We start from the raw sequence: 26,573 nt of genomic DNA, 5'->3' as shown, positions 1-26,573 counted from the left end.
GTTTTTTTAAAGTAACTTTCCATTTACAAAAAAGAACCACACATTAGATGCTGCAAACAAAATTCACTATCACTTCCCTCTAACACTGACTTAAACATGCCTGTTTTTTTAATCAACTCCCTTTTTGCCTGAGATAGAGCCTAAGGTTGAACTCTTTGCAAACCACATTCTGATGTGTTGCTGGTTCCGAGGGCAGAGATCAGGGGCAGAGGACAGACTTTTATTAAGGCTTGGGTGAAATTAATTATGTAAGCTATAAAAACATGTGTCTGAAGAAATGAATCTTACCTTGACTAGGTGATCATTACTCTGAGGCATGATATGAATTTGTTTCCAATAATTGGCAAGAGAGCTTCACAGTCAGTTACTTAATCCAGAAGTCATTGAAAGCTTGGTCAGCAGTTCTGACCGTGTCTCTGTAGATGCATCCACAGTTCAACCATGTCTCTGTAGGTACCTCAACAGTTCTAACTGTGTCCCTGTAGGTACCTCCACAGTTCTGACCATGTCTCTATAGGTACCTCCACAGAAACATGGAGCAATTTCATTAGGAAATAAGGGAAGTGATCATCAGGGAGTAAGACCATATGAATCAGGGAGCAGAGCATAACGTAGGCAGCGATCATCAGGGAATAAGAAAGTATGGATAAGGGAGCAGAGCATAACATAGGCAGCGATTATCAGGGAGTAAGAAAGTATGGATCAGATGGGAATGCAAGCTGGTGCAGCCACTCTGGAAAACAGTATGGAGGTTCCTCAAAAAACTAAAAATAGAACTACCCTACAACCCAGCAATTGCACTACTAGGCATTTATCCACAGGATACAGGTGTGCTGTTTCGAAGGGACACATGCACCCCCATGTTTATAGCAGCACTATTAACAATAGCTAAAGTATGGAAAGAGCCCAAATGTCCATCGATGGATGAGTGGATAAAGAAAATGTGGTATATATATACAATGGAGTATTACTCGGCAATCAAAAAGAATGAAATCAGGGCACCTGGGTGGCTCAGTCGGTTAAGCGGCCGACTTCAGCTCAGGTCATGATTTCGCAGTCCATGAGTTCGAGCCCCGCATCGGGCTCTGTACTGACAGCTCAGAGCCTGGAGCCTGTTTCAGATTCTGTGTCTCCCTCTCTCTGACCCTCCCCTGTTCATGCTCTGTCTCTCTCTGTCTCAAAAATAAATAAACATTAAAAAAAATTAAAAAAAAAAAAGAATGAAATCTTGCCATTTGCAACTACGTGGATGGAACTGGAGGGTATTATGCTAAGTGAAATTAGTCAGTCAGAGAAAGACAAAAATCATATTGCTTCACTCATATGAGGACTTTAAGAGACAAAAAGATGAACATAAGGGAAGGGAAACAAAAATAATATAAAAACAGGGAGGCGGACAAAACAGAAGACACTCATAAATATGGAGAACAAACTGAGAGTTACTAGAGGGATTGTGGGAGGGGGGATGGGCTAAATGGGTAAGGGGCATTAAGGAATCTACTCCTGAAATCATTGTTTCACTATATGCTAACTAATTTGGATGTAAATTTTAAAAAATAAAAAATAAAATAAAAGAAAGTATGGATCAGCGAGCAGAGCATAATGTAGGCAGCAATCGACAGGGAATAAGAGGAGGAGAGCATAATAAGAGGAGGAGAGGCAGCGATTGTCAGGGAGTAAGAAGTATGCATCAGGAAGCAGAGCATAATGTAGGAGAAGTTGAGAGGAAAACATTATATTCAAGAACATCTTTAGAACAGTGCACATTTCTCTGTGTAATAATCTCTGTTCACTACCTCACACTGCATTTTCCTTTGTCCTTCTGCAGTATAATTTGGAAGCCCATCTCTTGGAATAGGCACTAAGGACCAAATGGAGATGTGGTTTCTTATTCCTAATTTGCATGGTTCTGATTTTCCCAAAAAATCCTCATGTACACATCAACTCCCCCCAAAAGTGGGTTTTTTACTTGGTCATGTATTATTAATAAATGCACTAGGGCTGTATTCTTTAACATAATACCTTCAATCATACTTTGTAATTCTAAATGAATCTGTCTCTGGGTGGTTTATGAATGCTAACAGCAAGACCAAAAAATGTATTTAAATAGAACATTTTCACATATGAAAGGCTATTTTTATTTTTACATTTAAAGGCTCTTAACATCTAGAAGGCATTTAAAAATATTAAATGAAGAACTTTTTTTAAAAAGTATATTTATTTTTGAAGGGGAGAGAGACAGAGCATGAGTGAGGGAAGAGCAGAAAGAGAGGGAGACACAGAATCCGAAGCAGGCTCCAGGCTCTGAGCTGTCAGCACAGAGCCAGACACGAGGCTCTAACTCACAAACCGTGAGATCATGACCTGAGCTGAAGTCAGATGCTTAACCGACTCAGCCACCCAGGCGCCCCTTAAATGAAGAACTTTTTAGGAAGGACTGAAACCTAGCAGAAAAATGCTTTTGCACTCTATGTAATCCCTGCTGGAAGGCTGTGTAGAAACAGGTAGTATTTTGTTGTATTTATATCATAATAGGTCTCATTGTAAGAGATAGAAGCCAGTTTGGATAAATTTAAAACTACAACAAATTTGTCACAGCAGTAAGAAACTAATACAGTGCCCATACATCATTTGAATAAATAATATTGCCCACACAATGGAGTACTATGCAACTATTAAAGAAAATGAGAAAAACCTCTGAACAGCTTTGGAGTGATATACTGTTAAATGTATAGGCAAGGTATAAAAGGGTATCATTGGTACACTACCTTTTATGTAAGAAAGAAGGAGACAAAAGAAAATACGCACGAGAAATTAGGCACCTATAGGTTGAATGTGGGAAGGGGCTATATAAAAGAGAGGGGTGGGAATAGGTTAGCTGGAATGAGGAGGGAGATACCCTTCTTGGAGTGTGTCTTGCTGTATAGCTTTGATTAGTAGAACACAGTTATGTTTTATATACCCCCCTACCCTACAACTAATTAAAACTGACCAGACATAGGGAGAATATAAAGTATAAATATTACAAATAAATAACCTAACCATTCTGAAGGAGCCCAGGAAGAACTAACCCAATTCACAGGAAAACAGTATTTTGAGTGGATATTTATTGTAAAGGGGAAAAGAACAAAAAATGTACTTTAGTTAGTGAATCTGTTTCTCACCGGGGTATATATTGGCAATTTTAGAATTATTTTACTTGTCTACTAGGAGTGAAGTGAATATATTATGGAAAATAACAGCCAGGTTTCTCACTGTCTGATAAAGAACATATGAGGATAGGGAAAGACTAGAATGAGGCGTCATAATGGATTGATCAGAGATATCAGCATGAACTCCTGGTTTAGTGTATGTGCATGGGTTAGTACATGTACATGTCTTTGCTGAATAGGTCCAGGAACAATGACCATAGCAACAAACACATCTAGAGTCCAGGTCTTGATTTCTAAGTACTATTCTCCAATAAGAGGAACCAGGACTCCTTGAATAAGTGGTTAAATTCCAGACCTGGGACAGGGACAATATATATGGACTATCTTTTGATCACAGAAAATAAAAAAATATTCAAAAAACGTTGGGGTATGTCAAAAGGACCTAGGAGCCAACTTGAAGGAATTTCCAATAGCCAAGACAATAATTTAAACCATAAAGTAAATAATGGTGGTACTAGATTATAACCCATAGGATAAAATGTCCATGAGACCATATTGCTATAAATAATTTGGGTGAAGAAGGAACAGCTTTTCCAGTGAACAAATACAGATGGAATGAAGAAGATACAAAAATCACCACTAGGCAGATACTACAGTAATAATTGTTGCATGTAAGATCCCACCAATGGGTGCGGAGATCAATGGACACAAGTGTGAGTAGTAGCAAGATATTAACTGAGTCTCAAAGTATCTCCCCAAAGGTATTTATCAATTAGAAAACCAAAAATAGTAAGTTTACAGTGGAGAGACTTGCTAGGCACCACCTTAACCAAGTGATCAAGGTTAACGTTACCAGTAATAAGACATACTGACATCAGGTATCCTCTGATATGGTGCAATGAGAAAGACACAATAGCATTCTGTGGTTTAAGAATAATAGCAAAAAGTGCACAACCTGAATCTAATTGTCAGAAAACACTAAAAGAACCCAAAGTAAAATAAATTCTTCTAAATAATTGACCAGGACTTATCCAAAATACTTATCATGAAAGCGAAGGAAGGAATGAGGAACTGTCACAGATTGGAAGAGACTAAGGAGACACAACAGTTAAATGCAGTGTGAGATCTTAGATTGGATCCTGGAACAGAAAAGGGACATTAGAAGAAAAATTGGTGAAATATCAAAAAGATCAGTTGTTTGGTTCATTTTATTGTGCTTATGTTAATTTCCTGGTTTTGATCATTGTACTTTGATATTATAAATTGTTAATATTAGAGGAAGCTAATAAATGAAGGGTATCCATAAACTCTCTCTGTATTAGTTTTGTAATTTTTCTGTAAATCTAAATTTTTATTTATTTATTTTTATATTTTTAATCTTGTTCTTTTTTAATGTTTTTTTTTAATTTTTAAGAAATATTTATTTATTTTTGAGACAGAGAGAGAGACAGTGCGAGTGGGGGAGGTGCAGAGAGAGAGGGAGACACAGAATGCAAAGCAGGCTCCAGGTTCTGAGCTGTCAGCACAGAGCCTGACTTGGGGCTCAAACCCATCGACTGGACCATGAAATCATGACCTGAGCTGAAGTCAGTCGCCCAACTGCCCCAATGTTTCTTTATTTTTAAGAGAGAGAGAGAGAGACAGAGCATGCGTGGAGGATGGGCAGAGAGAGGGAGGCAGAATCTGAAGCAGGCTCCAGGCTCTGAGCTATCAGCACAGAGCCCAATGCAGGGCTCGAACCCACAAACTGTGAGATCATGACCTGAGCCAAAGTCGGACACTTAACTGACTGAGCCACCTAGGTGCGCCTTATTTATTTATTTTTTAAAGTTTATTCATATTTTTTTTGAGAGAGAGACAGAGAGACAGAGAGAGAGAGAGAGACAACAAGTGGGGGAGAAACAGAGAGAGTGGGAGAGGGAGAAAGAATCCCAAGCAGGCTCTGCACTGTTAGCACAGAGCCCGATTCAGGACTTGAACTCACTAACCATGAGATCATGGCCTAAACTGAAATCAGATGCTTAACCAACTGAGCCACCCAGGCACCCCTAAAATTATTTTAAACTAAAACATTTATTAAAATGTGGTTTCACTATTATTTTGTACTTAGTAAGATTATTGAAGAATAATGACACTTTGAATTGTTACCTTAATGTTAACTATTAGAGATATTTATAGGGGATATTTTTTTTTTGTCTCTTAAAAATTCTCCTCCTCCTGCTGCCCCACATTCTTAATTATCTTAAGGAAGAAAATGAAGTAGAAACAAGACACATATGAGAAGTGTAAAGATTTTAACAGCAAGCCTGCATTAAATTATTTTTAAGAGTAAGGTAGGGTGAGAGGGAGAAAGAATACATGTTATGAAGATTTATAGAGAAAACAAAATTATTAAAGCTATAGTACCATTTTTTAATTAACAGTTTTGTGTCCCAGACTCTGTATATATTGGCCGTTCAGAACATGCTTTACTGAGTTAATAAATAAGTAAAGTGACCACACTTGTTCAAGCAATGAAAAACTAAAAATGAATTAAAATTCACTCTGATCAGATTTATGAAACAGAATTATAGTTGAGGGAAGCAAAGAAAAAGAAAAGCCTTCTGGCAGTCTATAACTGGATTCATTGATCTCATTTAAGTTTGTGAACAAACCTAAAACCATTGTGTCCCCTTTAGAGAACTGATTGAAGGGTCCTGGACCCAATGTCAGCAGGGAAAGGCTAGGTAGCACAAGATAAGCTTGGTGGCTTGACCCTTGTCATTTAGTTGTTTCCCTCTGTAGAGATAAGTACCTGTGGCATCAATGACCTCATTATTTCACTTTCATTCCCTACCCTTCCTCAATATGGACAGAATATAGGAAATCATAACTATTTTCGTTAACTCCTCTAAGTGATTCCATTAAGTGATTAATATTTTGCCCCACATTTAAAGAGATTTGCTGAAGATTTTTAGCAACCTCTTTAAAAGTCAAATAATGTATTCAATGTATTTACCGAATCCCTCATAATGTAGTTAAATTAACTTATTTCTATCCATTTCAACTTTAGTAGAAAAAGAAACCGGAAGGTTGTCACTGTCTTGAACTTCAGGTACTTGAAGACCACTAATAGGCCAAGATGCTCTTTTCAGAGAGCCTGAACCCTGATGAACAGATTCGTCATCTGAGTCAGTTACAGATTTAGTATGTGACTCCTAATCTTAACTGTGCAGTGCCTGACTTCTTTATGTTCATAAAGAATGAGCCTCCTGCTAACTGGATATCTACATGCAAAAGAGTAAAGTTGAACCCTTACTTCACACCATATAAAAAACTAACCCCAAATGGGTCAAAAACCTAAATATAAAGCTAAAACTATAAAACTCTTAGAAGAAAACACAGAAGCAAATCTTTATGATTTTGGATTTGACAATGGTTTCTCAGATATGACACCTAAAGTACAAGCAACAAAAGAAAACATAAATTGGATTTCATAAAAATTAAAAACTTGTATTCATGAAAGAACACTGTCAAGAGAGTAAGAAGACAACCCAAAGAATGGGAGAAAATATTCGCAAATCTTGTTTGATGATGATCTAGTGTCCATCATGTATAAGCAACTCCTGCAGAGTCAAAAACAAAAACAACCCAATTTAAAAATGAGCAAAGGACCAGAATAGACATTTCTCCAAAGAAGATATATAAATGGCCAAAAAGTCTGTGAAAAAATGTTATTAGTTATTAGGAAATTTCAAGTCAGAACCACAATGAGAAACAACTTCAAACCCATTAGAATGGGTAGAATTAAAAAAAAAAGAAAAAAGAAAAGAAAAGAAAAAGGAAGATAACAAGTTTGGGCAAGGAAGTGGGTAAATAGTAAGCCACATACCTTTTGGTAAGAATGTAAAATGGTACACCCACCAAGGGAAACATTTTTGTGGTTCCTCAAGAAGTTAAATATAAAAGTAGGTGATCTAGAAATTCCACTCCTAGGTATATACTCAAGAGTTGAAAAGCAAATGTTCAAACAGAAACCTGTATAAGAATTTTCACAGCAGCATTAATCACAACAGCCAAAAAGTGGAAATATTAATGTCTGTAAACTGATGAGCAGATAAACAAAATGTGGTGTATCTACACAGTGGAATGTTGTTTAGCCATAAGTAGGAATAAAGCTCTGACTCATGCTACAACATAGAGGGACCTTGGAAAGATTATGTTAAGTGAAATAAGCCAGACAAAAAAATAATATTGCATGATTCCATTTATATGAAATGTCCAGAACAGATCAATCCATACAAAAGCAGACTAGTGGTTGCCAGGGATTGGGGTGATGGAGAGTGACTGCTTAATGGGCATGGGGTTTCCTTTTGATGAAAATGTTATGGAATTCAGTAGCAGAGATGGTTACACAACATTGTAAATGTCACTGAATTGTACACTTTAAAATGATGAATTTTAGGGGCGCCTGGGTGGCTCAGTCAGCTAAGCATTGGACTTTGGCTCAGGTTATGACCTCATGGATCGTGGGTTCGAGCCCCGCGTTGGGCTCTGTGCTGACAGCTCAGAGCCTGGAGCCTGCTTTGGGTTCTGTCTCCCTCTCTCTCTGTCCTTCCCCCACTTGTTCTCTCTCTGTCTCTGTCTCTCAAAAATAAAAAAACACTTAAAAATTTTATAAAATGATGAATTTTATATTATTTGCGTTTTACCACAATAAAAATAAACCTCAAGAATAATCATGAGTGAGGGACAAAGGTAACGGGGATAAGGACTGGACAGCAATGAGTTTCAGAGGGTTAAGTTGAAGAGAGTTCCAAATCTAAGTTGGTGAGCTTGTGTTGACATGGTGATCTTTTAGTCAGGGCACTTCCTGGCCACTTCTGGTTCTGGAACCATCTCCCACTTGCTCGTCCTTCCACATACAGAGTTGGCTGCTTTCCTCCCTCTTCACTCCCTACTTTACCTTTTGGGCTCCTTGTTGCCACAAGACTCTCTACCAAGCAGACACTGTACTCTCTTGTTTTCCTCAGAACATTAAACCCTTCTTATTTCAAGAAGCTTTCACCTCAAAAAAACAAAACAAAAGCAAAAAACAGATGAGAGGGCATAAGAATGGCAGGTTGTTGGGAGTTATAGGGGTTTAGCAATTTCAGAAAGTTCTCATAATAGTTATTGCTGCTCTAATTTTTATATATTTGAAAAAGCATGTATTGAGTATACATTATATTTTATGTTGCAGAAACAATCCTATCAAGAGTCCATGCTGCTATATAGACAAATTCCTACAAACTTAGTGGCTTAAAATAACACAAATTACTATCTTATACTTCTGGACATCAGAAGTCTGACACAGGTGTGAATGGGCTAAAATCAAGGTGTCTGCAAGAATCTCCTTTTCGAGAGTCTAGGGGAGAATCTGTTTCCTAGCATTTTCCAGTTTCTCCAAGCCACCTGCATTCCTTGTGGGGGATCCCTTCCTCCATGTTGCAGTCCAGCAACATCACATCTCTCTCCCTCTCTCTCTCTCCCGCTCTCTCTCTCTCTTTTTAATTTTAACTCCAGTGTAGTTAATGTATAGTGTTATGTTAGTTTAAGGTGTCATTATAGTGATTCAACAGTTCTGTGCATTCCTCACTGCTCATGTAAGTGTGCTCTTAATGCCCTTCACCTATTTCACTCCTCCCTATCCTGCCTCCTCTCTGGTAGCCCTCAGTTTGTTCTCTACAGTTAAGAGTCTATTTTTTTGTCTATTTTTTTCTTTGCTCACTTGTTTCTTAAATTCCACATTGGTATTTCTCTCTCTCTCTCTCTCTCTCTCTCTCTCTCTTTTGTCCTCACCTCTCCACTTTTAAGAATTTGTGTGTTTAGGGGTACCTGGGTAGCCCTGGGTGGTCGGTTGAGCATCTGACTTCGGCTCAGGTCATGATCTCACAGATCGTGCGTTCGAGCCCTGCGTCAGGCTCTGAGCTGTCTGCACAGAGCCCAGAGCCTTCTTCAGATTCTGTATCTCCCTGTCTCTCTTCCCTTCCCCTGCTCATTCTCTGTCTCTCTCTGTCTCTGTCTCTCTCTCTCTCAAAAATAACCATTAAAAAACTAAAAGAAAAAAAAAAAAGAATTTATGTGTTTAGATTGGGTCCACATGGATCACCAAGGATAATTTTCCCATCTCAAGGTCTGTTCCCTTAATCACATCTGCAAGGTCCATTTTGCCACAAGATAATACATTCACAGTTCTAGAGACTACTGTGTGGACATCTTTAGGGAGCCAATGTTCTGCTTACCACATACATATACACAAACAGCTGGTTATTTGCAGCATGACTCACCCTTGATGATAAATTCCTTGAATTTAGATGATAAGTTCCTTGAATATAGAGCACATACCTTAGGCATTTCTGAGTCCTGCTTAGCATACAGCACATTATTTTATATATATTAAATATGTATTTTTTGGTTTATAACTATACCTCATTTCTTTAACACCAAACTAACAATAGACATACAATCACGTATTTTTTAAATCTTGAGTTTGTTGTCTATACACAGTAAATGGTGAATAAACTACCTGACTTATCTTTACATGGATCATAACTGCTTTGCTTACAGAGTTCTAGAGCACAGCAAAGACTTATGGAATCTTCCCTCATTCTTTCTGCTTTCCGTTTTCAGTTTCCATTCCGTTATATAATATCAAAATGCTTTTCTGGCCACTCAAGTGATACGAAATTAGTTTAGGTATGCCATCTAATGGCATTTTAAGAAAGTATTCATTTTTCTTTGATACTTCGTTTACTTGAGTATAGCCACCATCATGAGTAAGAGAGGCTAAACAAAGCAATGGGAAACTGAAGTTTGCTGATGATATGAAAACATCATTCTAACTAGTAGTATAAATCCCCTCTAGCTCAACTTGAACCAAAGTTGTAATGAAGAGAAAACTTTCTGATTTGAAGTCTTTTACAAATTCTTATTAATCAGACTCCAGTGACTGATTTAATTTCCTGATTAGCTTACTTAAATTGAAAACTATTTGGTTTCATCTCCAATATGCATTGTGTTAAATCCCTGCCAATCATTGATTATAATTATGTAGCATCATGGAAAGCAAAAGGGCAAAGACCTCAAACTAGACTGTGCATTACAGTCTCCTGGAGAGCTTAGAACAGTGACAGCATGCCCGGCCAGGAAGAGATCTGATTGGTCTGGGGTGGGACCTAAATATCCCAAAGCCCTGAGTGAGTAGAATGTACAGCCAGTTAAGAACCTGGGCACTGGTATGAGATGTAGCTGAATCTCTAATTCTTGTTCTTTTCCCTGAATGAAAAAAAAAAAAAAAACAACCGAATAATATGGAATGATTGAGTTATTATTTATCTCCTTTTTTACCAAAAAAAAAAAAAAAAAAAAAAAAGTAGAAGTAAGAAAAAAAAAACTGGGAAAAGTATTCTAGTCATTAGGCTTTTCTTTAATAAGAGTTTTGCTTTATTTCTTCTCTTTACCCCTTTTATTGAGATGCCATCAAATAGGAAAAGCACCAAAAGACATGCCGTCATGGGCTAAAGGCATTAGTACATATGATGTTTCAACTGGGATTTTTAAAAATATTTTAAAGAACTTACAAAGACAAGAAATCTTCTACCCTAGTGGCCCATTCCTTACATTTTCTGAGTCCTGCCCAGTCCCAGGGGCTCTGGGATATGAGGTCAATTCCAGACCGGCTTTAACTGTTTGGGCTCACTCAACATATAGGATGGAACCTATAGGTAGCTTCAGGTGTATTGTGATAACAAAATTCTTCAATTTAGTAATGGGTTCATCGGTACTCATTTTATTATGCTTCATAACTTATAAATATATTCTCTAGAATGTATCAAATGTTTTGTGATACTTTTTTTTCAATAAAAGAATAGCTCTAAACCCTAAGAAAGATGTTAGAAGTTTAATTCCTTTAAACAGGAAATATTTGAGGACCCACCTAATCTTCCAAAATTTCTTCAGATTATGTTTCTCTCTAGCCTGTCCCAGTTAAGATCAGAACTCAAGTAGCTTTAAGGTGGAAAGCTGCTTTAATAGTGTTGATCTACATTCTTTTTATCATCCTTCCTTGAAATTAGAAGATAAATAATAAAGTCTATCCTGATCAACAAAGAAAAACTAATCATCCTAACCAAACACATGTTGGGAGAATCAAACTGCATGGGCCATTCCTGTACTTTTTGCTGGGTAGGCCAAGGATATAGGGTCTGACTGTTCTTTACATGGGCCATTACTCAGGGTTGTGTTTGCAGTGAGAAACCTTGAGAAATGAAGTAACAAGTCTTACCTAAGAGCAGCCTGGCTGACCAGTCACGGTAGAAGTAGTAGATTCCATAGCTCACTGTTCCTCCGCTGTGTCCCGAACCCATTGTACCCACCTCAGCATCCAATTAAGCCAGCCTGCATGCCCTCTTGAGACTTGAGGGGCACAGGGAAAACTCATGCCAACCTCAAGCTCATGCTGCTTACTGTGCTCTGAGTAGTGAAGTCCTCAGTCTCTGATGGAAGTGTCTCCTGTATTCTGCCAGCGTCCAATAAATAGTAACAGGCTAATTTGTTATCTTGCAAATAGGATAAAATCCCACACCCTTCACATATCCTGACTTCAAGGGAATGGATGTAAAAATCTATAGTTTCCAAAGATCTTGGACAAAAGACTCTCTGGGCATATGACATTCTTGGCTGGTTCATATGCCTAATGTTTAATCTCCCCTAGGTCACTTTTCTGTGTTACAAAAATTCAGTTTCCATTCTTTAAATTGTCCCATTCCCCCAAAAGAAATCGTTGTCCTGCACAGGACACTCTTAATAGCAATCATGGCAGCAACCATGAATACTTATAAAGTGAAAGACACTGTTCTGAGGACTTGAGACATTGTCCTATATACTCTCTTTACACGACCATCATTATCCTCAAAGCAACCTTGTGAAGGGGATACTGTTACCTCCAGTTTATAAACCAGGAGGCTGAGGCACAAGTCATACAGTTAGGGGTAGAGATGGGATTCAAACCTAGCTGGTCTGTCTTTAGTCCTCACTTTTAACCACTCACCATACTGCCTCACAGTAGGACCTTCTATCCCCAGGGCCATAATGAACCCCAGAAGCCAAGAGATCTTTGTTTGAAACCTTAGGAAAATAATTTCAGTCAAACCTTTACAACGTTTCATAATACTTCCTGACAATTAGGCAGTTAGACAATACCAGGCAATTAGACAATCTTCTACTTTGCTACTTCTACTTTGCTATCAGCCTATGTCTAAATCCAGTGTCAAGTTTTCACAGTGTGTATTAATTTCCTATTGTTGCTATAACAAATTATACTTGAAGCTTAAAACAGCATAAATTTATTATCTTATAGTTCTGGAGTCAGAAATCCCAAGCGGGCTGTGGGACTGTGTTCCTTCTGGGCTCTAGGAAAGAATCCACATCCTTGCCTTCTCCAGCCTCTCCAGAGGCTACCTGAATTCCTTCTTTGGCCCTTCACTCTATCTTCAAAGCCAGCAGTATAGCATCTTCAAATCTTTTTTTTTCTCTCTGACTTTGACCCTCTGTCCTCTCTCTACCCCTTATTTTTTTTTAACATTTATTTATTTTTTTTTTTAATTTTTTTTTTCAACGTTTTTTATTTATTTTTGGGACAGAGAGAGACAGAGCATGAACGGGGGAGGGTCAGAGAGAGAGGGAGACCCAGAATCGGAAACAGGCTCCAGGCTCCGAGCCATCAGCCCAGAGCCTGATGCGGGGCTCGAACTCACGGACCGCGAGATCGTGACCTGGCTGAAGTCGGATGCTTAACCGACTGCGCCACCCAGGCGCCCCAACATTTATTTATTTTTGAGACACAGAGAGACAGAACATGAATGGGGGAGGGTCAGAGAGAGAGGGAGACACAGAATCCGAAACAGGCTCCAGGCTCTGAGCGGTCAGCACAGAGACCAACGCAGGCTCGAACTCACGGACCGCGAGATCATGACCTGAGCTGAAGGCGGACGCTTAACCGACTGAGCCACCCAGGCGCCCCATCTCTACCCCTTATAAGGACCATTGTGAATACATTGGGCCCATCCAGATAATCCAGGATAACCCAGGAGCTTCCTTAGCTCAAACTCCTTAACTTAATCACATTTCAAAGTCTCTTTTGCCATGTAGGGCAACATATCCACAGGAGGTTAGGATGCACATATTTGGTGAGGAGAGGGGCATCATTCTACCTCCCCTACACTCTAAGCAGTTATGTCTTCCTTTGGTATGGAAATTTTTATACTAGGATCTAGATTGGAGATTTAAACACGCCCATTTACCAGATAATTAGTAATCCATTTCATCTTGGCTCCAAGGATAGAGGCCCAAGAGCATTTTACCTTTTGGGGCCAAAGAGAACAATACTGCTGGAGTATGTCATAGAAACTTTAACCACTGTAACAACATAAAAACTTAATTATTTGAAAATGTACCTGGAGTCGAGCATTCATAAGCATAAACTCCTGTTGGTTTTTCATGTTTTCATTCATAGATTTTGAGAATATAAACCCCATCTTCACCTAAAATGTAAAAAAGCAATGAGGCTTAAAATGATATATTCTACATGTATCCTCATATAGGATGCTTTGGACTGCCCATATAACAAATACCAGATACCAGATACCATATAAAAATGTAAAAAAAAAAAAAATCAAATTCTGAGCTAGGAACACAGTGTGGATTACAGTCCTTTCTTCTAAGTAGCTGTCTGATCTTGGGCAAACTTAACCAGCATGGCCAACATTTGCTAGCCTATGACCAGCTGACTGAACGAAGATGATTTCAGAATCTCCTCCTTCTCTATAGGTATACAGCTCCATGTTTCCTGATTTTGCTTCCCACTGTAAATCTTGAAGAACTGAATACTTAAAAACAAACAAACTAAAAGATCACTCTCTCTTCTGTGAGGGACAGTTGTATAGACCTTCTATACAACTGGATGACAGAAACTTTGCTTCTGAGAAGGGACGATTCAGAAGATGCATTGAGGACACCTTGAAGACAGATTTCTCTGTGCTCCTTGCATTTGTGTTTAGGAAGTTTTAGGTGTTTCCAGGTCACTATGTCAACACTCTTCCTGTGATCCCTGGCCCTCTCCTATATACCCCTATTGTGTCAGCCACTGGTGATATCCCTTGGCCATCCTCTTCTGGCTTCACCTTTCTTCTCTTCAGCTTCTACTGAAGGTCTCAAGAGGGGAAGACCATAATGACACTTAAATGTCCTGGGAAAAGCAATTTTTAAATGAATACATGGTATTGCCTATCTTATTTATCATGCTTAGGAAGTTCTTAAGTGCTCTATCACTTCTAGGGAGCCAAAATTTCAATTTTTTGTTCTTAATCCAATTGGGTAGGTACAGAAGGCCTTCGGTTTATTATTAATTTTACTTTCAGAAGATTAAAAAAACTTAGGGGAGCTACCACCGCTCTCCCCTCAATAACAGTGCTGATTCTCTTTGGTAGGCTACCAAGCAGGTTGTGAACCTCATGTCGGACCGACCAGCCTCAGTGCTTTCCAATGGACCCACACTCTTCTGTAGGAAACCCAGCAGAGCTTATGTTTTTCACAGCCTTATCATGAAATAGTGGGTTCTGGCTAGCTGGGGAGAAGATGATGGGGGAGGGAGGGAATTTTGTGCCAGGTGGTAGAATAGTTATCCTTGCTAACTAGGTTCCAGGCGAGTGGGCACTCCAAGCCAGACTTCAGTGACTTCCCTGTATTCTTGCCAAAGATGCATTCTTGATTTACAGGGACCTCAGAGCCAGAGTCAGCCTCAGTACTGGGCATAGGAGGCTGAACAACTCACTGGAGAGAAGAGGCAGGTCATGAGGTTTCTCTTCCCCTCTGCCACAGCCCCACTCCGTCCCCTGTCCAGAGAGTTAGGGGCCACCCACTGAGGGTAGGGAGATGTAACAGAAGTTCTTTCCTTTTTCTGAACTTTGGCACCCCGAGTCAGTTGTCTGCAACAGCAGGCCAGAACCTCCTTGAAGGAAGTAGCAATATATTATCCATCTTGGAAGTCCCCATGATGTTTTTTTCCCATAAATGTTTGCATAGAACATGAGTGATAAAAGAGAAATCAAGCTTAGGTCACTTGCCATTCTTTTTTTTTTTTCCTGCACATAGGAGTAGATGATTGAATTTTTACATATGTTACAAACATTTATGAAGAAAACAGCTGTCCTCTAATCCCATTCCTACACACACACTCTCACCCTGTAAATTATAGAACTGTGTCTCTTGCAGTGCCCCTGTTGAGAAGGGGGTGGGATCTCTCCTGAAGTGGAGAGACAGTGCTCACATCAGACATCTAGGGAGGAGAAACTATCTGGAAGGTTAGGGTATAGACTTACCTGTTCCTGGGCCTCAGTTTCTTGGTCTTGCTCCCAAGGGTTAAATGTAGAATCCAATCAGGATGAAGAAGTTCCCTGTGGTCCCCAAGGGAACCCACACCTGAAAATAAGTGTACCACACCTTGTGAACTATGTCCCAGAGTTCAGTATCTTCAACCTTCCCCTCCGTCCCCACCCTAACAAAGGCATTGTCCAAAATCTAAGCGGTTCCTTAAAGTGTCCAGAATACTTTCAGCTTTCTCCCATTCACAAAATATTTATCAGAAAATAAGCAAGAGTGATCTTGCAATAGGGATAACTTTGAATTCACCAAATTGAATAAGGTGTCTTTCAAAAATTACAACTTTATCACTGGTGACAAATGTCTTACTACTTACAGCTTAGATACCAGTGTGTCTCAAGGGGCTGAGAATGCTGATTCGGGTCCCTTCTGCCTTCATTTTTCCTTTGATTACTCCTGAGACCTTAGAAAGGGCTCTTCAATGCCTCAGGCCCTCAGCTATGCCATCGTTTAAGATGGGAAGAGGTATATCTGAGGAGAATAGGTAGGGGCTGCAAGTTCCGGGCAGCCCTACTCCTGTCACCCCTGGGAACTATGATTTGATTTTACGAAAGAAAGGAAGGAAGGAAGGAAGGAAGGAAGGAAGGAAGGAAGGAAGGAGGAAAGAAAGAAAGAAAGAAAAAGAGAAAAAGAGAAAAAGAGAAAGAAAGATTCATGACCCATGCGTGACCTGTTATCCAAATGTCTGTGCTGATTCATTTCCTGATCAAATGGTACATTACCTACATTTAAGACTAGTGGCACATTACAATAATTTCCTGTACGTTTTTGCATCCCGGTCAAATTAGGTCACTCCCCACCCCCCCGCGAATTCCAGCTCAGAACCCACAGCTTCCGGAGGTTTTCCCTATGGTAACTCCACCCGCGCTCCCTGGACCCAAATGCCGTAACTTGGGTATTTCCTGCAGTGGTATGCGGAGTTCCGCGGATAATGCTCTGCCTCCTTTCCCAGCTCGATTACATCGATTCTGGAGAAGCCAGGGTTCCTTGCGAGGAGAGCCCGCTCTTTCGAAACGAGGTTGGGGATAGCGGTCAGCACCCGGGAGGACGAGAGGAGAGCCAACTAGGGGTGCCCCCGAGGAGCGGGCGCCCCGCGCTGCCCGGCAAGCCCGGGACCCCGGAGCTCGTCGCCGGCAGAGGCGGCCGCGCGGACTCCCCCCTCCCCATCAGCCTTCGGCCAGTCCCGCGGGCCCGGCGCTCACTCACTGGGCAGCAGGCGGCGGCCGAGGTGCGGGCGGTAACCGCAGCGGAGGCCTCCAGGCCCGGAATCCCCTCCACCGAGACTTGACCGGGACTCGGCGGGCGGAGCCTCGGGATTGGACGGCCTTGACAGTGATTCCAAGGCTTAGCCAATCAGCGCAGCCCTTGGCTTCCTGAAAGACGCCCCTCTCCTGCCCGAGGCCTAGTGTACTGTGTCCCGCCAGGTGCCCGGGAGAGAATGGCGAGATCAAAGAGGCAAATTCAAACCAACAGCGGCTCAGCTGTCAGGTTTTGAGGGGACGAAGAGGCCTCAGTGAGGTTCGTAAGTGACCCATGTATGAGAGAAATCCCTGCTCCCGCGCCCAGCTGAGCTTCTAAAGAGTTTAAGGAGCCATCTCATTGTTACTCTCCAGGAGCGGTGTCAACCACACAGTTGGGTCTGTTTTCCAGAAAAGAATGTGTCTGATGAGAGGTTGTCACTTAAACATATGATCCACAGTTGCATTTTTCTTTAATTTAAGTATAGTTGACACACAATGCTACATTACATTCAGGTGTATTTCGTGATTGACAAGTCTATATACCGTGCTCCCCACAAATGGAGCCGCCATCTGCCCCATACAACCGGATTACAATACCATTGACTATATTCCCTAGGCTGTCCCTTTCATCCGCGTGACTTCTCCTCATCCCATAACTGGGAGCCTGTGTCTCCCTCTCCCCTTCACCCATTTTGCCCATCCCCTTACCCCCCCCCCCCCAAATCTGGCAACCATTGGTTTCTTCTCTACTTATGGGTCTGTTTTTACTTTTGTTCGTGTATTCATTTGTTTTGTTTTTTAGATTCCACATGTAAGTAAAATCATATGATATTTGTCTTTGACCTGTCTCACTTAGCATATTACCTTCTACCTCCATCCACACTGTTACAAATCGCACAGTCTCATTATGGATGAGTAATATTCCAGTGTGTGTGTGTGTGTGTGTGTGTGTGTGTGTGTGTGTACCACATCTTTTTGTCCATTCATCTGTCAATGGATATTTGGGTTGCTTTCATATCTTGGCTATTGTAAGTAATGCTGCAGTAAACATAGGGGTGAATATATCTTTTTGAATCAGTTTTTTTATTTTCTTTGGGTAAATACCCAATAGTGTAATTACTGGATCATATGGTAATTCAGCTTTTAATTTTTTGAGGAACCTGCATACTGTTTTCCACAGTGGCTATACCAGTTTGCATTCCCACCAACAGTGCATGAGAGTTCCTTTTTCTCCACATTCTTGCAAACACTTCTTTTGTTTTTGATTCTAGCCATTCTTACTAGTGTAAGGTGATATCTCATTGTGGTTTTGATTTTCATGGTTTTGATTTCCCTTGATTAGTGATGTTGAGTGTCTTTTCACATGTCTGTTGGTCATCCGTATGTCTGCTTTGGAAAAATGTCTGTTCAGGTCATCTGCCCGTTTTTGAATTGGACTGTTTGTGTCTTTTGGCGTTGAGTTGTATACATTCTTTTTATATTTTGAATATTAACTCCTTATCAGATATATCATTTGCAAATATCTTCTCCCATTCAGTAGGTTGCCTTTTTATTTTGCTGATGATTTCCTTTGCCATGCAAAAGCTTTTTACTTTGGAGTAGTCCCAGTAGTTTGTTTTCTTTTGTTTCCCTTGTTAAGGCCAGTGTCAAACAAATCACTGTCTATGTTTTCTTCTAGGAGTTTTATGGTTTCATCTCTCACATTTAGGTCTGTAATCCATTTTGAGTTTATCTTTGTGTATGGTGTAAGAAAGTAGCCCGGTTTCATTTTTTTGCATGTAGCTGTCCTAGCTACATTTGTTGAAGAGACTTGATTTCCCCATTGTATTTTCTTGCCTCCTTTGTGGATTAATTGGCCATATAAATTGGCCATATAAATGTGGGGTTTATTTCTGGGCTGTCTATCCTGTCACTGCACAATAGTATGGTACTGCACAATAATAGACACAAAGCTCCCTGTTCCCTGTGAGTAAGCACCAAACCAACCTCCTAGGCTTGCCTTAATGCTGTCAGCACTGACCCTTAGTATTCTGGAGCTTGGGTCCTACATTCCAGACGCTGTTTGTTGAGTGGCTGGATGGGGAAATCTTACCAGCATTCATGTTCCCAACTGTGGGAGTGGGTGTGTTGTCAAGGTATCCTTGGTGCCACAGGAGCAAAGCCATATGGAACCTCGATTCTTTAAGGCAGGATATCAACTGATAAAAGAAGCAGGGAATAGTATTTGAGCGCAGAGACCCTAGCATAGGGACCCCTGGATTCTATGTCAAACTCTGTCACTGTCGCTTCTATAAATCTCTAAAACTATATCATCTCTACAATAGGACTAAAAGCCTTCGAACTGTGAGGACTAAATGACATAATGTGTTTAGGCAATTCTCACAGTGTCTGGCACATAGTTTGTATTCAATAACCAGTCATAACCAGCAATAGTTGGGAGCAGAAGGGGCCAGAGGGGTGGAACAGTTACTAAAACCAGGCAAGAGCCACAGGTGTGGCTGTAGGTGAGGGCTACCCAACAGAAGCTATGCTGTTCAGCAGAGGAAGGCAGTCAGTACTGACCATTAGCCCAGCAGGGTGAGATTCTGTCATTGGAGCCACTGCCACACCCTCAGCTCCAGTTGAGGACAGAGTGGAAAAGAAAGGCCCGTCTGTGTCCTCTCATGCTCCGATATCCTGCTGAGGTCTTCCATTAGCTGGATCTACCCCGAAGCCAAAGATGAGGAAACCAGGCTCATGCAGTTTTTAGAGGTCAGCCTCCTAGGCACAAAGACTGCTGGGACAAATGGAAAATGTCCAGCACACCATTTCTACAAACTTTGACCATGTTTGGAAGTCCTAGTTCAAAAGAAAGGAATGTTTCTACTACAGGACTCAGCTGTGGTTCTATTGAATTGGAAGCTGGATCTGCCCCCTTCATCATTTTGGTTTCTCACTGTGATGGAATTGGGATAACTGATCCCAATTACCAAGGAGAAATTGGGTTGCAGCTATACAATCAGGGCAAGGAGAACTCTGCACGATGACCAGAGATTCACTGGGCATATCTGAATACTCTAATGGTCATTAAATAACTGCAGGAACTTGATAAGGTCGAGACCACTTAAATTTCAGAACATGCAGAAATTAAATGTTGTATCACCACACCAGGCAAAAAAATCCTGATCTACAAAGGAACCGCATAGGGCAAGGGAAACATAAATGAAGTAGGAAGTTATAATTATCCATTTTAGCCTTGCAACAAGCTGTTGAGACAGACAGACATGTAAAATGTTGATCATTTCTTCCTTGCTCCTCTTTCCTTGTTACCTTGTGTCAAGAGTGCTGGTGGAGACAAATATTACAATTTAGTTTCTAGGTCAAAGTATACCCAAGTTGACATCACCTCAAAGCAGTATAGTGGTTGGTAGGCTTCTGATTCTCATGTGTAGGGGATGAGCTTCTCTTCACCTGATCAATGGCAAGAATAATTGCTGAGTGGCAAAACAGGCAGACCATTTGGGTTTTCTGTTTGCCTTTCCTCATATCCACTCTTCCTCCCCTGCCCTGTTCTATGCCTCTAGAGGCAGATCTTTTTGGAGAGTATCACCTGGGCTCACCACAGCTCGTTTTGTTTCCATTTGTGTTCGGACACTTCGAAAAGGAGACTGGAAGCAGGAGGAAAGAGGTAGGATATGTTTTCTACTTTCCTTCTCTGTTTGGGACTGATAACCTAGTAGTGGCTGGGTCCTTTCACAATTGGAACTCTTGACCAGAGGCCTCTCTTCTGTGGCTCTAGCTCATGGAGCTCTGGAAATGCTTTCCTCCTTTGCATGTTAGTGCAGAGATGGTATGGACTTCCCACGGTTGCTAGTTGTTGATGGTTCAGGCCCAACTTCATGGTTCTCTTAATCTCACCCACACCCTCTTAAATAGTGTATTCGTTAACATCTCTTCAGTTGAACCGAGTAGAATTCCAGTTCCCAGTGGAAACCCAATGGATGCACTTCAAACGATATACCTACATTATGCTCTTATATGTATGATATTGTTCACAATTTTATTTTTTTAAATGTTTATTTATTATTGAGACAGAGCATGAGCACGGGAGGGGCTGAGAGAGAGAGGGAGACACAGAATCTGAAGCAGGTTCCAGGCTCTGAGCTGTCAGTACAGAGCCCAATGTGGGGCTCGAACTCACGAACCACGAGATCATGACCTGAGCCGAAGTCAGATGCTTAACTGACTGAGTCACCCAGGTGCCCTGATATTGTTCACAATTTTAAGATAGAAGTGAAAAAAGTGACCATAGAATATATACCTTTGGAATTAAGAGAAATCTACGTATAGTTATTGAACACAATGGAATACGGGTAAGAGGATTAAAGGAAATTATTTCAGTATCAAATGACATATAACTTTGGGTGTTTGGGTGGCTCAGTTGGTTGAGTGTCCGACTCTTGATTTCAGCTCAGGTCATGATGCCAGAGTCATGGGATTGAGCCCTGTGTCGGGCTCCATGCTAGACGTGGAGCCTGCTTAAGATTCTCTCCCTCTCTCTCCTCCCATCTCCCACTCTCTCTCTCTCTTAAAAAAAAAACAAAAAACAAACATACAACTTTAATGAGTATGTGTATTATTTATAACTGTATGAATTACTGAATGTTTGTATGTTTTTACACACACACACACACACACACACACACACACACACAAATAGGTGCTTTTAATCATTTTGCATGGTAGCATGATTTTCATGTTAGATAGCATTCATACATCCCACTTTTTAAAAGTAGGCTCCACACCCAGCACGGAGCCCAGCACGGGGCTTGAACTCACAGCCCTGAGATCAAGACCTGAGCTGGGATCAAGAGTTGGACAATTACCCAACTGAGCCACCCAGGTGCCCCCATATGTCCCATTTTTTAAAGGTGTATGACTTTCTGCAAGTGTGTATACAATTTTCATTGTTGGATTTTTCTTTTTTTTGCTACTGTCAATAACACTGTGATAAACAGCTTCATATATATAACCATTTAATATGTTGATTGTAAATACCAAGTTGAGTAGTACACATATTTTAGAATTGATGTAAAATCCTCAACTCATTGAAAGTCCTTCCCCCCAGGACCGTAAAATTATTCACCATTTCCCTGTATACCATAAAGTAATTTTTAAAAAACAACATTTTTGAAAATTCAAGGTATGTATGGTAGTATTTCCTTTTAACAGAGATGCTTTCCCAAGGACTATGAATTTCTCCATTAATCTGAGAATGAGGTTTAGCCAAGAGCCTCGGTCTGTGAAGGAAGGCATCTAGGTGCACAGTGTGGGCTGAGGCCAGAAGCTCTTCAGTAGTAAGCTATTCTGGAACAGTTTCCCAAGCTGTGGGGAACACGGTCTAAATTACAACCTTACACTTGAATCATGGAACATGTTTATACCTTTGAACCAACAGAGAACATCACTGAGTTTTGTACGTTCTCCTGCTTCCCCCAGCCCCTGGCAATTCCTAATCTGCCTTCTGTCTCAATAGATTTGCCTATTCTGGACATTTCACATAAATGGAGTCGTACAACATATATGGTCTTTTGACTCTGGCTTCTTTCACATAGTATAAGGTTTTCAGGTTTCATCCAAGTTGTGGCATATAATACTGCTTCGTTCCTTTCTATGGCTGAATAATATGCAAATGTGTGGGTGTACCATCTTTTGTTTATCTGTTCAAAATTGATGGATGTTTTGGGGGCATCTGGGTGGCTCGGTCAGTTACTTCTGACTTCAGCTCAGGTCATGATCTCATGGCTCATGAGTTTGAGCCCCACGTTGGGCTCTGTGCTGACAGCTCAGAGCCTGGAGCCTGCTTCAGATTCTGTGTCTTCCCCTCTTTGTCCCTCCCCCACTCATGATCTGTCTCTCTTTCAAAAATAAATAAACATTAAAAAATTTTTTAAATTGATGAATATTTATATTATCCCTATCTTTTGTTATTATGAGTAACACTACTATGAACAGTTCTCAGGCAGATATAGATATAGATATAGATGTAGATATACATATAGATACAGATATAGATATAGATATATGGGAGTGGAATTACTGGGTCAGATAGCAAGCGTGTTTCAGGTTTCTTTTCATTTTTTTAATGTTTATTTTTGAGAGAGGGAGAGAGAGTGGGGGAGGGGCAGAGAGAGAGGGAGACACAGAATTGGAAGCAGGTGGCAAGCTCTGAGCTGTCAGCACAGAGCCCAACGTGGGGCTTGAACCCATGACCCGTGAGATCATGACCTGAGTTCAAATCAGATGCTTAACCGACTGAGTCACCCAGTTGCCTCTTTCACTTCTTGAGGTTGAACAAATACACAGTGCCAGCAGCAGTAAGCAAGGATACCAATTTCACTGCACACTTGTATAGTGGTTAAGAGCTTAGGCACCAAAGTGCCTGGGTTTGAACCTTGGCTGTGCCACTTCTGACTGTGGAAGCTTACACAAGTTACTTAAGCACTGGTGCCTCAGTATCCATATCTCTGAAATAGGGGTGATAACGGTACCCTCCTCATAGGATAAAACTTAAAGCTAATATATGGAAATTACCAAGACAGTGTCCGACATGTACAAAATCTATGTCTTACTATTACTATATTAATCTTTGCTATAATGATTGCTTTTTGTTTTGTTAATTTGATAGTTGAAGAAAGTGATGATATAGTTTGCTGAGGTGTGCCATGAGGTGGCGTAATCGGAGATGACAGTAATTTAAGGGAGCAGCCGAGTCAAGGAAAGCTTTTTTCAGCAGGAGCGAAGGGTGATTATATTTCAGAGTGTAAAGTGAATAAAACCAAGGCTTCACATGGTTCAGTCCAAGCATGTAATGGCTTTCTAAGGAAATATAAACTGACAGCTGAAATACTGAAAAATAATACATAAGCTTTCTGAAGAATTTCCTGCAAATGTTCTCCTCAGCCTGTTTAACAGACTCCAAGATCTTCTCTATATATTTCTCTCGTTCCCGATTTTTTTCCACTCACAGTACCTATTTATATTTCTCCTCCTTCTTCCTTCTTCTCGACTATGAGAAGACCACTAGACTAGACCCGGGCTGACTTCCTCTTTCTCCAGCCCATGCGGCTCACATGACTCTGTTCTCTGCCTGTGACTCTCAGCCTCCTGCACCCCTGAGAAATCAGCACAAATACCCTTTTTAAAAATTTGAGAACAGTCTCTGAACTGTGATGAATAAGGTGATCCACTTTATTATCTATTACCTTTCCTTTTCAACTCTTCACAAGAAGGGCACAACATATGTTTGTGCTACCCAGGGACACCAAAAAATCATACCCAGACCTCAGTCTTCATTCTGTTTCTGTTGTTCCTATGGCAAGCATCCCTGGAAATGCTGTACCACTTGGCCTGCTATAGTCCCATTGATTTCTTCTAAGTGAATCTGGGAATAAGCATTTCAATGTTAGAATGTATTCTTCCCCATGTCAGCTCCCCATCTTCCTCTTGCCCCCCATAAACACATGAAAAATGATGACCTAACTGGGTTAAATCGTTTGTGGTTACAGCAGGCATTAATTATCCCCTTTACCAAAACCAATCAAATGAGGGTTATTTCCAGAATTATTGGAGTCTGTGAAATACAGGGTGACAGATACCAACCCTACTGCACCAGAAGCAAAACTAGGACTACCTTTCCAACCCAAACCTAGGCCAGCCCTCATGGGTGATGGGGAAACTGCTTATCTTCCCTGCCTATCTCTCTTTCTCAAAACAGAAAGGCTTTAATGTCCTTTCAGTGAAAGGTGGGGAAAAGAAAAAAAAAAAAACAACTACTTCTCATTCTTTTATGATGAGTCTGCAGTCAGGAGTGGCAGATTAAGTAGGTTCTCAATCCTGTGACTTGGATGTGACTATAACCTTTGAATAAGCACTTATTCAGACCAGAGAAGAAAAATCAGTTATTTCCTTCAAAGGAGAGGCTTTGAAGACTTTTCGGTATTGAGAACTCACATAGTTCTTAGTTTAAATCTCAGTGTGAGTATAAGATAATACTTCTGGAGGCAATTCTACAAGAGACACTGGAACTAAATCATGCCCTTAAATCAAGTGGAATGACTCAGAGGGGACTGTTTGACTTGTATAACATTCACTTACGTAATTTTTAGTCTAGGATATTAAATCAATAAAGAATATTTTCTAGTATCCTCTAAAAGGGTATCTCCCACTTGTAAACTTTACTTTTAGTGGCCTTCATTTATTGAGATACCTTAGAACTAAGTCATTTCCCATAGAGTCCCAAAGTCCCACAGCATTGATTCAAGTCATAAGTATTTCTGTGGGTTTATTAATTCCTGAGGACAGGGGACATTGTTGGAGATCTCATCTTTGTTTTCAAGTGCCCACAGCATGGGAGCTCCCCTTTGAAGACTAGATAGAACTCTTCAGTTGGCCAGCCCATCCCCAGCTGAGGACAGGGAGGAAGGAGACAAATACAGTGTAAAGTGAGAGAGGCATCTGAACACTGGTGTCAGGTGATGACAGCTGCTTCTCTCTGACCATCCCCGTGTGTGAATTACTCCTGTATTTTAAACACTTGTGTGACCAGGGCAAAGTGTTATCAATGAAATCTGTTTGGCACAGATGTACAGATTATGAACAGATGATGAAGGAGGAAGCCAACAGAAGGCAGGAGTTGGCGGATAGGGACACAGAGAGAGAGATGGGCATAACACAGGGCAGCGGTTTACAGTTGCGCACAATCAAAAATAGAACGTGGAGACACATTTGGATATTCTCTCTATCTAGTAATAAAATGCATTTGTAAACTTTCAATGCAAACCAAGCAGGTTGTTGATATTCTTAAAGTCTCTTTATTTTATCCTGTTTGTGATGATCAAGAAAGTTTACTGGAAATTGCTCCTTCACCAGGAAATTTTAATGGCACTTCAAGCCCAGTTGTTCAGAACCTACAGTCTATCCTCCTCTTAAGAACAGAACAAAGATCATCTCTCTCGTTTTAAGGGCAAATGTGGAAGTGGGATAGGCAGAACTAGAGTGAAGGGTGGTACTGATACTCGTTAACCAAATTACAGGAAAGGGTGCTATGTCTGCACTTGCAAAGAACTCTTGGTTCAGTTTTTCCTTAAACATTATACCATCAGTTTTCAAAACTTTAGTGTGCACATGAACCACCCAGGGATGGTGTTGAAATGTGCATGTCCAGACCAGCCCCAGGAGAACTGGATTCAGCAGAGACCTGGATTCTGTATTTAAACACCTACGCCAAGTCAACTGTGATGCTAGTCAACCTTAGAAACACCCTGAGAAATGGCCCATTGGCAATGATGAGTTTTTTCCTCTCAAAATGAATAGAGCAGCGAGAAAGGATATGGCAATACTGAAGATGATCTGGATGTCTCATTCCACACCTTTGGCTTCTCACTGGTCTCCTCCTGTCTCAGCACTTCTCCGTCTACGTTACCCAAATCACAAAGTCAGGATTGTTTTGATTCTCATGTATATTTTTACGTTTTTTAATTTTAATTCCAGTATGGTAACATACAGACTCACATATATTTTTTGAAGTGATAAATTCTCCTTTTTTCTAAACACATCCTGGTTTGTTTGTTTGTTTGTTTTTTAATATCTCCAGAAGGTACCAAAAACTTCATCAAGAACCTTGATAAGCTGTATGGGAAATCAATGGCTGAAGGGTGAAAACAGGTGGGGAAGATGAATA

The 26,573-nt window shown here is 40.6% G+C and overlaps 1 protein-coding gene across 2 annotated transcripts in view; it reads right to left on the bottom strand.

Moving 5' to 3' along the window:
- PLGRKT (plasminogen receptor with a C-terminal lysine) overlaps positions 1–16,924 on the bottom strand; it is a 43,428-nt gene extending 26,504 nt beyond the window's left edge. Inside the window, exons 1-3 of one of the 2 annotated variants that reach the window (XM_060610205.3) lie at positions 16,818–16,924; positions 15,551–15,650; positions 13,628–13,714 (exon numbers count right to left, since the gene is read on the bottom strand). In XM_060610205.3, coding sequence (XP_060466188.1) covers positions 13,628–13,708 — 81 coding nt within the window. In that variant the 5' untranslated portion in view covers positions 13,709–13,714; positions 15,551–15,650; positions 16,818–16,924. Of the gene's footprint in view, positions 1–13,627; positions 13,715–15,550; positions 15,651–16,813 lie in introns of both variants that reach the window. The other variant, XM_078436069.2, reaches the window with a different exon arrangement.
- Positions 16,925–26,573: the final 9,649 nt, after the last annotated feature.

Source organism: Panthera onca, chromosome D4 (assembly GCF_046562875.1).
Source record: "Panthera onca isolate mPanOnc1 chromosome D4, mPanOnc1 haplotype 2, whole genome shotgun sequence".
NCBI classification, from domain to species: Eukaryota; Metazoa; Chordata; class Mammalia; order Carnivora; family Felidae; genus Panthera; species Panthera onca.
This window is presented reverse-complemented; position numbering and strand designations above follow the sequence as displayed.